The sequence below is a fragment of the Emydura macquarii genome, unplaced genomic scaffold, assembly GCF_026122565.2.
Source record: "Emydura macquarii macquarii isolate MOO-44397 ecotype Brisbane River unplaced genomic scaffold, CSIRO-AGI_Emac_v2 contig_1363, whole genome shotgun sequence".
Lineage (NCBI taxonomy): Eukaryota > Metazoa > Chordata > Testudines > Chelidae > Emydura > Emydura macquarii.
In genome coordinates, this window is record NW_027131500.1 from 21,782,525 (window position 1) to 21,796,396 (window position 13,872).

A 13,872-nucleotide genomic window follows, 5' to 3' on the forward strand; every position below is an offset into this window, starting at 1 on the left:
AGACCAGATGATTACAATGGTCCATTCTGGTCTTAAAATCTATTAAATATACTTACTATGTCCAATTCTTAAGAAAATCTGTTTTCCCATTGATAAATGTACTATTAGCTTAGAAGAAAACCTTTGCTCTCATGTAGATACCTGAACGATCTCTCTGATATGAGGTTACTTGGTTTAGCTTGTAACTTTTCACACACTGAGATGAAAAATATACTACTTAGTTAGGGGTTAAACTAATAATGTTGAAAGAATGAGAGTTGATGCTTTAATAATGTTCTATGTACCTGATGCAGATAAAACAATGATGTTTCTTTTGGAAGTGGTCGGCGATCCTTGGAGCAAAATGTTGCATTCCAATAATGTAAATAATGTTACATCAAATGGAAAAGAAAAACTAATGCCAAAATTTTCAACATTAAATGCTTAAAAGTAGATACTTAAATCTTATTTTAATCCTTGAGTTACAGAGATGCTGAAGACTTGCAGCTGCCTTTTGATGTTAATGATAGCTGTAGCTCCTCAGCACCTGTAGAAAATAATGCCACTTTTATTTCCATGAATAAATATCTATTTACATTCCTCGCTTAGATGCTTAATTTCTAAAAGTTTAGCTTAACCATTTAAAGCTGCTTAGGAACATTTCCTATCAGAGAATACCCTCAGAAAAGACTAGGCCATGAAAGGATTTTTTATTCTTGTTTTAGAAACAATATGAACATTGTTTTGAATAAAATAAGTCTTAGCATATGCAGAGCTCAAAAAAGGCTTTTGAAACGAAAATAAAACTTTAACAATTGATGCCTACATTCCTTTCTCTGGAGAAAATAAAAAATGCAGTTGTCAAGTGGCGCATCCTGCTATATTGTTTCGGCCCATTAGAAAACAAATTCACTAAAGTACAGAGAGTTGGTATTGTCAGTTTCCTGAGGGCTCGGTTTAGACTTTGAATTTAGGACAATTAAAATAAAAAAAAAAATTGTATTGAATAGATTATTCATAGCAGGCTAACTTGAAAAACTCAGTTTTGTGTAAAACAGATTTAAAGTAGTAATTACTGTTTTCATGATAAACTAAGGCTGTTCTTTAGTTATTAACTTTAGATATTTTTAGTTAATAAAATAGCATTTCATAACAAATGCATTTAAATAAATACAATCTTATACTGCTGATAAACTCATGTTTATAAAACCATTACATTACTCAATTTTCAACCATACTGGCACTTTCAATTTTAGACCAGTTTTAGTGTATGTTCATTATTTTATTTAATCAAACTTTCATCATACAAAATATTTCAGTCATGGGTGTGTACTTCGTTGTCTCAACATGTATTTTCTCGCTCCCATCTGTTTGAGGATATCATTTCTGTATAAATGTTTATGGCTGACTTTTCCTTAGATCAAGTCCATTAACTCTGTAAATGTGGTCAGCGCTTTCTAGTACACAATCACACACTTGGTCACTTAAGTGTTTCATCTGGTAACAAAAAAGGAAAATCTATATGGGAAATTGGTAAAACAATTATTCACTTATATAGACTGCTTTCTGGAATAGAATGCTGGTAGGCTTTTTAAAGAATGGCTTGCATTTTTCTTCATCTGATCAGGCTAATAACCAGAAGGGCTATTGAAAAGACAGACAAAGGTACTTGTCCATTCAAGATCTGATGAGAAGGTTAGTGGATACCTTGAGTATCCTCCTAGAGATAATCCAAGAAAAAGCAGTATAAACTATTGATAGAATGGACCTCTCCATTTAATGAAGGACTCTTAGAACTTTTAAAGTTTATATGGCACACTTCTGTGTCTGTCCTGTGACCTCCAGATGCACAGACAGGAGATACCAGGCACTGTTGAAACTATCCAAGTATTTCTTTCAGCATCCCACCCCTAAATCCCTGGTCATTCTGTCAGTCCAGGAAAAATCCAAGGAACAGACTCGCAGCCAAAAAGTTATATTTTTTTGGTTAAAAAGTTTGTTTATTCCTCGATGTGCCTCCACTAAGAGTCATTAATTACTGAGCACTTTTTGTAAAGTATGACTTTTTTTTGTGGTGTGGATTGTCCTCACTGACACACGAGTTCAGTTCTGAATACCAAAAAGAGCTGAAATCAATCCTGGTGGAGAGACAGCTCATTGTTAGAACTGTTCTTTCTGTCAAGGCAGCACTTGATGCTTCAGATATGGTGGCCAGGACCATGACCGTGGCTGTAATAGTGAGGAGATGATCTTAGCTCCTGGTGTCTAGTATTTTTTGAGAAGTCCAAGAAACTAATAAAGGGCTTATCTTTTCAGGGAAATGAGCTATTCAGTAGTGGTATGGATTAGACATTACACTCGTTAAGATTCCGGAGAGATCCTTCACTCCATGGCGTTACACATTCCAGCTCCTAGACAGAAACAGTGTTGACAACCATCATTTGAATACAGATTTCAGCAACAATTTCATGCTGCACAGCGTCCTTCAGAGGCACGGAGGAAAAGGCAATGCTTCTACCAAAGATGTTTGTCTACCTCCTAAACAGCCTTGTAAAAGGAATGGGTGCCCAGAAAGCAATGTTGATGGGACCATCACTGCCTAATTGGACTACCAATTATGAATACGCCCCTCTCTATTCAGTTTGGCATCCTCTTTTAAAAATTAGAAAAGCTTGGGCAGGTCCAGTGGACCTTGAGATTGTGAACAAAGGGTTACCTGTCTAGTTACAAACTGTTCCAACACTCTCTGCTCCCTTCTCGGCCCTCTTCAGGTACTCTTCGCGTAAAACAGTTCTAACACAAGAAGTAGATTCTCTCTTGCAACAGTGGAGAAAATGCCTCAGGAGTTCAGTGGTAAAGGTTTCTGCTCCCACTACTACTAAACCGCAAAGAAGAAAGGTTGGAGACCCATCCTGAGTCTCTGACATGTCAATGTCTTCATTTGTTGTTCCAAAGTCAGGATGGTCACTTTAGCCTCTATCATCCCTTCCTTGGATCCCATGCATTGGTACACAGCTCTTGACCTGAAAGAAACTTGCTTTCACATTTTTGATACTTCCAGCCATCTGAATATACCTATGACCTGGTAGGAATATTAAACTAACAATATGGAGCTCTCAGTCTGTTTAATGAGGTTCTTGCTGTAGTGGTAGCCCACCTAAGGACACATGGAACCACATGTACCCTTATATCCACATGTACCCTTATATAGGTGACTAGCTAATATGGGGCTCATCCCCTCAGCAGGCCATAAACTCTCTTTATGAAAGTTTCTGCCTTACTGGGCCTCAGAATCAACGGAGAAATCCACACTGACCCCCAAAAGCAAAGCATTGAGTTCTCAGGGGGAGTGTTAGATTCCAGGTTGTCAAAGGCATACCGCCACAGAGGTGCCACCTGGTGACAGACATATGGAAGTTCCAAAGGCAGCCCAAGACAGGTGAGGACCTGTCTGAATCTTCTGGGGGACATGGTGGCATGCAGTTGCATCACACTGCCATGCCATACTTTGATTTCTTCCTCTGCAGCTGTTGTTGAGATTAGTAGATCTGCCCAACAGAGATTGTATGGATAAGATTTCCTCAGGGAAATCCTGCCATCATTAGACTGGTGGATGCATCCAGACCAAATATGCAAAGGAGTTCCATTCTCCATAACTATTCTGTTGAAGACTATACTTATGGATGCTTCCACCAAAGAGTGGGGAGCACAGCTAGATCAACTACAGATTCAAGGGAAAGCTTCCCTTCATATCAAAGTGCTAGAACTCAGAGAAATTCACCTGGCATCCAAGACCTTCCTGCTCCTCCTTTTCAGATCCTCACCATGTAAGTATTTGGATCACCATAGTGTTGTCTGTGTTACATCAACAGACCAGGGGAAACCTCATTATCATCCCTCCCTTTGTTGGGAAGCCATAGGCTTGTGGACATGGAATATTTGGCATTATATCACCCTGGTGGTTCTCCATCTGCCAGGCCATGAGAACACTGCAGCAGACCAGCTCAGCAGAGACCTTGCTGATAGCCATAAGTGGTGCCTCACACCTTCCGTCCTCCAGACAGTCTTCCCACAGATGGGGGTAACCGAAGATAGAACTGTTTGGTGATCTGCCACAATCTTGGCTAGTCATCCCCTGATTCAGAATCCATGGTACTCTAAACCACTGTGACAAAGTTATTTAAAGGACTCACATATGTCTTTCAACCAGTCAGAGAACCCCCTCCTCCTTGGGACATCAGTATAGTGTTGTCTGACTTAATGGGTCCCCCATTTGAGTCCTTGGCTGTCCACTCATTCCAGCACCTCTCCATGAAGGCAGACTTCCTGTAGGCCATTATGTCAGCCAGGAGGACTAGGTAGGTCATGGGCCTCCTGGCAGGTGCCTCCTTACACTCTTTCACAAGGATGAAGTCATCCTAAGGCCTCCTCCAAAATTCCTGCCTAATGTTGTATGAGGCTTTCAAATTGATCAGTTAAGTCATCTGCTGGTCTTTTTCCTCAAACCTCATTCTTTACCAGCCAAACCAAAACTTGGCACACTGGATGTGGTTAGAGCATTGTCCTTTTACTTAGATGGGACCTGCTTATTCAGAGACACAGAGACCATTTGCTGTGTTTGTGGAATGGATGAGGGGACAACAGATATTCTTGCAGAGATTATCCAGTGGGTTTTGGACTGTGCACATACCTGGTATGTTTTAGCAAAGAAAAATATGGAACACATCAGGTCTCATTCCACCAAAGCCCAGGCTGCCTCCACCACCTCTTTGAACAATGTCCCGTAACTGAGATTTGTAGTCTACACTCACCATGTCTTGGTACAGATTTCTAGATTAGATGCAAACTTTGTTAGGACAATCCTTCAGTCAATATTTAAGCAGGATTGTTGATGCCCATCTCCAAGCACAGGATCCTGCTAGCTATCACTGGGAATGGAATCTGTGAGGATGATTATATGAAGACATAATATTACTTACCTTACAGTAATTGTAGTTCTTCAAGATGTGTTGTTCGCATAGATTCCAGGACATGCCCTCCATCCTCACAAATTCATGGGATTCTTTATTGGTGAAGGCACAGAGACCTTTTTACTTTTGGCTTCAGTGATTGGGAGGGCTCCCAGTGCACAGGTGTGGCCAAACAGACAGTGTTATTCAAAAGACTGATTCATCATGCATGAGGCGCATGCGCCTTGAGTTCAGAATCTTTTTGTTGAACAGGAGGGTGATTTTTTTCCCAGGGGATTTTTTCATCTGCTTTAAGAATTAAGAATATGTAAGCAGGGTTAAACCTGCGGTCATTGTAATGGCTAGTAAGGACTCAGGAATCATGTATTTGAGGTGAAGGTAGAACAGATTTATTTATGCAGGCACTTAATTAATCTGTGTCTTCTCAGTCTTCTGGAAACATTTCAGGTTTTTGTTTGTGTCCGTCCATAATGATAAGGTGCTTGTACTCTGAGTCTCCAGGATTTTCTGGTGAGCAGTGCTCTTTGAGGCTACTCACCTTTCCCTCTCAAAGTATAAAAGGGGGAGTGACACGAACCATCCTTCAATTCTTTCTGGATGCAAAGTGAGCTCGGATCACACAGTGTCCTTGATGCTTTTCTCCATCAGTTCCTTTTTCATCTGCCTTTTTAGATTGATATTTATTTTTAGTTTGTCTTCTTTTTAAAGTGGGGGGGAGGGGGAATCCAACTGTGCGCTCATCCTGCACAGGCATTATCGGTGTGCATACTCAGCATAAAGTGCTTCATCCCTGATGAGGGGTCAGTCTCAAAAGGTAGTTGAATAAAGTCTGACAATGTGCAAGTCAAGCATTTAGCTTGGAGATCGACCCCCAAGGGTGTTAGGGCTGATGCAGGCCAGCTGAATAAATCTGCCGGCGTGTATAAACACAGCATTGGCATTGGAGATCTTGCTGCAGTCTCATCCAGCTGGTTGGTCTGGCACCATTGACCAAACAAAAGGAGATCTCTTCCTGATGTCCAATCGACTGGAAGTATCCATGAGATCCTTCCTCTCTATGTGGGACAACCCTCCAGGAGCAAGATTGACAAACAGTGTCTTTAAAAAAAAATCCCACCCAAACCACTACCCTTCCACCTCTTTCTCCCTGAAAAGAACCCAGTTCATCTGTTTCAAACGTCAGAGCATTTGTGTCTGTTTCTAGATGTTGGACTATTGTACAGTATGCAAATGTCTTATCCTTAGCACTTTGTATAACAAACAACCTGCTATCCCTGCACAAAAGTTGTGAGGACAGTGAAACCCTGTTAGACTCCTTAACTGCATTAACGTTCTTGCCAGAGAACAGCAACAGAATGATGTCTTTCACCAGGCTATATCCGAGTCCTTTGCAGAGTCCTTTGTACTTCTGTAGGGCTTTCCTCCCGGTGACATTATGAACACCTAAGCTATAGCTTCTTGGAATATTCAAAGTGCTTTAATGTAAAAGGGAAAGGAAATATATGCCTGTAAGAATGTTCGTCTCCTTTGCCATCTCCAGTATTAGTCCCAGATGATGGACAGGGATGCCTGAGTAAAACTGTGTCTTGGCATATTCTTTGAATAGTGTTTACATACAACAGCACTTAGCTTATCAAGGTCTCAGTATTGCATAATCTGCCCTGCAAATGGAGTAAGCTCCAGCAATGCTTTTTACTACTAAGAGAAATACCAATTGTCTGCACTTCTCTTTTCTGGACTGCAGTTAGGATTTCCAGTCATGGCATGATCTGGAGGTCTTTCTGAAAGTCAGTCAGGATGAAGCCAAGGTGCTGCCAACAGCCCTGACCAGGCCTTGGTGGTTTTGTCTTCTGACATCCTAGGCCTGATGTTGTCACCATCAATTTTACTTTCCTGTCTACTGGATTTCTGTCTATGGGTTGGGGGGAGAATCTTTGCCTGAGACTGAAGTTTCTCATCTTGGTAGCCTGACTTTTGGATTCCTGGGATGCTCAAGGTGGAGGATCTTCTGAATTCCAGGGTCTTCGGTTGGGAAGCATGTCTTTTGACCAGACAACCCTACTCCAATGAATTGAAAAAGATTTCTCATCTCAGCAGCTCAGAAAGAAACTTGCTTTTAACGTGACTGTCTATTGCACTTGGAAGAGTTAAAACTGTTTGTTTTATTGGGCTACATAAGGCTTATTGAAGTGTACTCAGCGAAATCAAATGGAGCATCCATATGTTGCCTGAGTGCTGTCTTAGCCATATAATTTTGCAAAGCTATTACCTGACACTCTGTAGGTACTTTTAAGCAGTTTTGTCCATCACTGAGGTAAATGTCAGTAAGGTGAAATTACAGTCACTTCTATTACTCTCTTGACCCAACATCCAGAAATGATGCTTGTCTTTTTCACCTAGAACTTCTTAGCTTACCTTCCTGGAAGTTGTATGGCTTACTGAACCCCCTGCTATTGGGAATATATAGAGATCACTCAAACATGAGAAGTTGCATACCAATAACTGTTGTCCTTTGAGAGTGTTGCCTCTGCATATTCACATTCTCTGCCTACTTTCTTCATTTATTCAGTGTCTTAGGTCAAGAACTCCTGAAATAGAGATGGAATTGAGGGCCACATTCTTTTATACCCTCTGAATCCTCTGTGAAGGGGGAGGAAGAGGCCCCAAAGGACACTGCATACCAGAAGATTCTCGAGGCTTGTAGCACAGATGCAAGTGGGAATATGCAGAGGCAGTGCTTTTGAACATAGTGTTGGTGGAAGATAATAGTTTAGGTATAGTAGGTACAACTGTGAATCCGTCTAAAAGTATTCCTTAAAGCAAATATTTTTAACGTCCATCTCCGTGTGATGCTCATACAATTATCAATACTTATCAAAATGAGAAAAGGCAAGGTATTTGTCCCATGTATGTCAATTATGTCAATTTTAAGAACCTGTAAGGCCAGTTCAAAGTGCAAAGAAAATATTTTCAAGTTTACAAAATTAGCCAAATGTTTAACCCTTCTCTGACTCCACAAAAACTCTATAAAATATTTGCTTCCACATTCCTAGGCCAATATTCAATATGCTTACAGTTAATGTTGATAAGCACTTATTCTAAACCCTGATTTTCAGTTGGTTTTTTACTTTTACAAACGTACATTGAAATGTTTCTATTATGGTCTCAGTCCAGAGGTTTTTTAATTCTAAATTTCTTAATCTGTTCAGCCATTTGAGTTAGTGATGAATGAATATTTTTCAGATTGTAAGATTGCTTGGAGTCTAAAATTGTCATCTTTTTTTTTTTTTTTTTTTTTTTTTTTTTTTTAAGTCAATGTAAAAATAACATTTAAAGCCAATTGTTAGAAATCTTGTGCTAGTATACTGGATAGGTAATGCTCATACACCTGCATCCATCAGAGGAGAGACTGGCTTGACCTCAGTTAGTTCAGCATGTAACAGCAGAGAGAAATTCAAGCTACAAATCACTATACAATTTTGAAAATACGACGAGAGTCCTGTAGCATCTTAAAGACTAACAAATTTCTGCGGGCATAAGCTTTTGTGGGCTGCAACCCACTTCATCAGATACAATCTTGAGATTCCTTAAGACCAACTGCTAGCAAAGCAAAACAAAGAATGTACTTACTGAGAAGTGAAGAAGCAGAGAAGAAAAGATGGATGAACTACAGGCTGAGAATAGATTTCAGAAAATGATATTCCACTGATGAGGCCAAAAAGGTGTTACAGTGAAGAAAATAAATGTGTATCACTCCTGAGGCCTGGTAATACTTCCATTCAGCCATTATTATAAGAAACTGCTTTAAAGCCGTTAATGTTAAGACACTGATATGCTGTTAATGAAAAGTGGATGACCAGATTCTGTAAATGAAAAACATGGGGGTGCACATGGGCAAGGTTGGTGAGGGTGGTCAGGGAGGCTGGATATAAAAAGGGTACTGGAAGGAGGAGAAAAGGGTGCTCTTCCCCCCTCTCCCCCCAGGCCATTCTCCTGCTGTGGAAATCAGGACACATTATGTAGAAGAGTGGTAGAAAACCATACTTACTTATCAATGTCCCCTTTACTGTTTTCTTCCCATCCCAGCTCCTTTACTTCTTTTTTCTACCCTATTTTTAGTTTGTTTTCTTCAAGTCCTTCCTTTATTTCCAGTTCTTCTTTCTCTTTCTACTATTTTTTATATTATTTTTCATGTCATAGTCTTTTTTCTTCACTTTTTCCTCTATTTCTTTCTTCATCTCTCTCTCTTTCACCTATCACTCTCCTTTCACTCACTTTCTGTTCTTTACCTTATTCTTTTTCTCCGTCTTTCTCTCCCTCTTCATTCTCTTCCTTTACTGCATACACCTGTTCATTCATTTCCCCTCACTCATACCAGTGAAGCCACCTCTCACCACCTTCTTGCACTGTGAGGTAGTGCTTGTAGAAGCTGAAGGCCATGGGAGGAGGGCAAGGGGGAGATATGCACGTAAAGAAGGAAGGAGAGGGTAACTCAAGTTTTTGAGTAATGCAAATGTAAAAAAGCCTCAGAATAAGGTTGAACATATAATGGCTGAGATACCTGTAATAATTTTGCCTATTTCTTTGAGTGCCATGTAGTTCAGGTTTACTACCAACTACTTTCTCACCAGATTAACTAGGTTTCACCTTCCCAGAACATTTCAGTACAATCAGACTTCTTAAGATCAAGCAACATGTTTTCCTGAGGATTAGAGGTTTAAATCTCCAGTATACTTCAGTGACAAAGGTGTCTTCAGTGTACAGTGACAAAGGTTTTTTGACTTGGAATGAGAAGATTTTGACATGACAACCACTAAGATCTCAAGCTGATTTTGGATATTATAATAATATATATGCAATGAAAATGATTTTGTGCTTTATACAGCTTTATCCAATATAACAAATAACTTAAGAATTAAAAGTTCTTGTTTGCAAATATAGTGAGTCTACTCTGAAAAATTACTAAAAATTGCATATAGTATTCTGTTTGTGCTGCAGTGATGTCCAAGAGCAAACTTGCAAAGATATCACTGCGACAAGTAGCATGATTATAAATGTAAAGTTGTCTTTCTAACAGCAAATCCTGCAGACATCTACCTTTGATCTAAAAGTCCAAATGAATTATTTCTGGCTATTGCATGATTCTGGGGGGCAAATTCTGTCACCAGTTAGGTATATTTTTGCAGCACCATTGTCAAAATGGGGTGTATGTTTATTCCTTCTTAAAGCATCAACTGAACTATTTATGCATTTTCAATAGCAGGACAAAATTATATGCTCACTTATACCCCTCTATAACCTCCTTGCCTTGGAATTGGAATTTTGTTAATTCTTTTGAAGCATTAAAAGGGATAAAATGTGGATTAGACAGCTATGAGTGTATTGGCTCTGCAATGCTATTGAAACTAAAAAGCAGTAAAAGCTTACCTTTTGACACTAATATAAGCAGCAGAACTCACAAAGTGGCAGATCTGTTGAATAAAAAGCTATTTTTACAGTCACCTTTTGGAGTAAAACTGATATTCAAAAACAAGAGAAAGTAAGAGAAATTGAAATATAGGTTTAACCTTCCCAGTTGGGGTATGTGTGCAGGGGAATCACCACTATACCCCGGCTGGGAATGTGAAACCATGCTCCAAACAGCTGCACCGTCTCAGTTCTTGCCTCAGGGTTTTCTCTATTTAACATGGCAATGATGATTTAGAACAATTCAGAGCAACACAGTCTCATTGCCCCTTAGGGTCTTGTCTCCAGGACTTCACCATCTTCAAAGCGCTTCTTCCAGGTTTCTCAGCCCTCTTCATCTGAGGCTTTGCCCCTGCTTGATCCTGGTGCCTGCACTTGTCTTCCTCTCAGATCATCCACATGACAGGTGTGGAAAACCCCTTCCCAAGCCCTTGCCTGATCCTCGATTTCTCTTGTCTCCCTGCTTCAAAAGTAGGAAGCTTTACATACAGTTTTCTGTAGGACACATTACTAGGAACAGGCATATGACCTAAAACTACAGCTCTCAGCTCCAAAGGACCTAAGGGCATTAACAAATTCACTGGGATGTTATAAAAGGCAAAGAAGAGAGTTGGTTTTTTTTTTCCAGCTGAGCATACAAATGAGATGAGGCAGAAGCAGAGATACAAGGAATGGCTGTCCTATTTGCTAGAGTTGCAAAGAATGCGCCTCAACAACAGGAGGACAGTTAAGAGGAGACAGAAGAGGCAGTGTCAGATGAGCAGGGATACATCAACTTTTATTTTTTTTAAAGAATATATCGTCTTTTCTTCTTTGTTTGTTGGAAAGACCAGGATGTTTCTCCTCCTTCTCCTTGATTCATTCTGATAGCATTAAGGCTGTGGTTATTTTCTCTGTTGGGGAAGCCTGAAGAAACCCTGTGCCAGAGATTTTTCTAGGGCTAGCTGAGAGGCTAGCTGGGGAAAAGTATCTTAGGGTATGTCTACGTTGCGGACACTGCGTCGGGCTCCACGGATCGATGCCGTGGGATCGATTGAGTGGGCAGTGCAGACCCACTCAGTCGATCCCGGAAGTGCTCTCCGGCCGACACAGTTAATCCACCCCTGTGGAAAGAGTAACGCTGCGTTGACTGGAGGGTGTTTCCTTTCGATGCAGCGCAGCGAAGATGCTGTGATAAATTAAAGTTAGTAAGTTGACGGGAGATATGCAAGCTTCAGTATATAGCTTCCATCTCTCTTGTCGACGACCGCCGGCAGTGTAGACCAGGCCTTAGTTGCTTCAGTCTGTTTGATCAAAGTCCCATCCCAATAGCCTTATATATATTGAACAGTATGAGGAAAGTTCCTGGGACCAGTGCTTTGTTCTCTTAGATTGTGATCAGGCCAAGTGCATAGAAACACGTATGAAAGTCTTGAGTACTCAGAATGGGATAGTGCGTTAGAGTTTAGATAGAATGTGAACTCGTATAAATTATGTTAGCTCTTATAAAGGCACCATTTGGCTTAAAAGTGTGATATTACTTTACTGTTTTCTATATTATAAACCAAAAGCTTCACAATGTTTGTTTATCATAGTGTATTCTGTATTTTGACAAAATTCATCTATATTCTCTGCTGGTTCATATGATGTGTATTTGAATGAATACACATGCACCACTGTACATCAGGATAATTACTGCATAGCCAGTTTTAACTTTATAAATCGCTCTGAACTAATGTTGAATGTTTTTAGTAACAATGTATGAACACAGGCTAATTCAGCTGTAATTCAACCCATCAGTTTTGCTGCCATTCATAAACTGCTCAAGCTGTGCTCTTAAAGTTTATGAAGGCCTCAGAAATCCTAGATTGAATTACAGCTTTATTCGCTATATAAACTAGAATGGCTATATGTCATAGCATTTAGTTTGTGAGTCTGAAGAGGTTTTATAATCCTTAAAATATTACTTATCATTTAATGTAAAATTTCTATTTTATATATGAGATGCGGGAAGAAGAATGCATTTCATGATTACTTTACCTTTTCATGTGTTAATTACACTGGATGTGTGTATGTAAATGTGTCTATGTAAATATTTGTTTATGGATTTGTGTTATCGGGCAGCCCCACTTAGAGCACCCTCTAGCAGAAGGCTGCGATGGACATGCCTGCATCAGTTTCTCTCCTTCAGAGTCCCCAGTAACACCACACAAGCTTTCTTGCCTCAATAATAACCCTCGCTGGGGCTGGTTTTTACAAAAATATAGTGCAAATAATCTGTAACAAGACTCCCAAAGTACAGTCCATTTGTCATACCCATTGCATGTAGTTCTTAAAATCCCATGACCTCTAGTCCATTGACAAAGCACATACCACACTCCGGTGTTTTCTGTCACACCTGGGTTCTTCATGGATCCTTTCCTGTCCTCCTACCAGGGTAGCCACCTCAGCTCTTGCAGCTGGAGTGCAACTTTGCTCTTTGCAGTAGGAACACTCACAGCCTTTCTGCTGGGAGTTCATTCTAACCAAGGGAGTATACCTCTCTCCACTGGCCCTCAGCCCTTTCTGGCCTTCTTATTACAACTCTCCAGCATGGAGGTGTCATCAGGTAATCCACTCTGCTAATCTCTTGCCTTCAGCCCTCTCTGTCTTAGAAATCAGCGGGTAACTCTCTCTTCTCTGCTCTCTGACCTTCAGGCTTCTCCAGTCTTCTGGCCCTGGCTCCTGTGGCTTCAAGACATCAGCTAGCAAGCCCCTCTTTGAGGCAGGGGAGCAGCGCCTCTATCTTCATTTATATGGTGCAGGTGCCCTCTCTGAAGCCCTGTTAGGGTCAGCTGATGAATCACAACTGCACTATTGTCTTCTTTCTTTACAAACCAGTGTGATCCTATGTCAATGTTTGTGTGTCAAGTGTTGATTACCATTATTATTTGCTGTGCATATGCATATGGGGGTGTTTTCTTACATTGTACATATATATTTCAAGCCAAACAAACTTGCACCTTGAATGATGAATGGAGTGTTTTCCAATACTGCATCTTCACTTTTTGAAGCACATTTTCATTAGGCTGCCAGAAAACTGCAGATCAGACAAAATGTTTTCTTAAAATAAGGTTGATTTTTCTGGAGCAAAGCGCTAACGTTTTGTATATAAATGATTTCTTCATAATCACTGGTTAATCTTTAAATATTTTATGTCCACAGATTGCTGAGCCAAACTATGAAGGATCATTTAGTGAGAGTGGCAAATGAAGCGGAATTTATCCTGAGCAGACAGAGAGCAGAGGATATTCACAGACATGCTGAATTTGAGGTAAGAAGTAAAAAGATCTTGTGGACCAGCAAATGGTAAGGCAGTTCAATCCTGCTGGGTGTTTGGGAGGTGTCCTTAACTCCCATTGACTCTAGTGGAAGTACAGAATGCTTAGAAATCTGAAGGAGTGGTCTGCACCTTGAAGAATCTACAAATATTATTTTT

General features: G+C 40.2%; 1 protein-coding gene across 8 annotated transcripts in view; it reads left to right on the top strand.

The window, feature by feature from the left end:
* Window positions 1-13,872, top strand: part of LRBA (LPS responsive beige-like anchor protein) — a 576,880-nt gene that overhangs the window by 205,021 nt on the left and 357,987 nt on the right. For all 8 annotated transcript variants that reach the window (XM_067551903.1, XM_067551904.1, XM_067551906.1 and 5 more), the window contains one exon: window positions 13,599-13,707. In XM_067551903.1, the coding sequence (XP_067408004.1) occupies window positions 13,599-13,707 (109 nt within the window). The remainder of the gene's footprint in view (window positions 1-13,598; window positions 13,708-13,872) is intronic.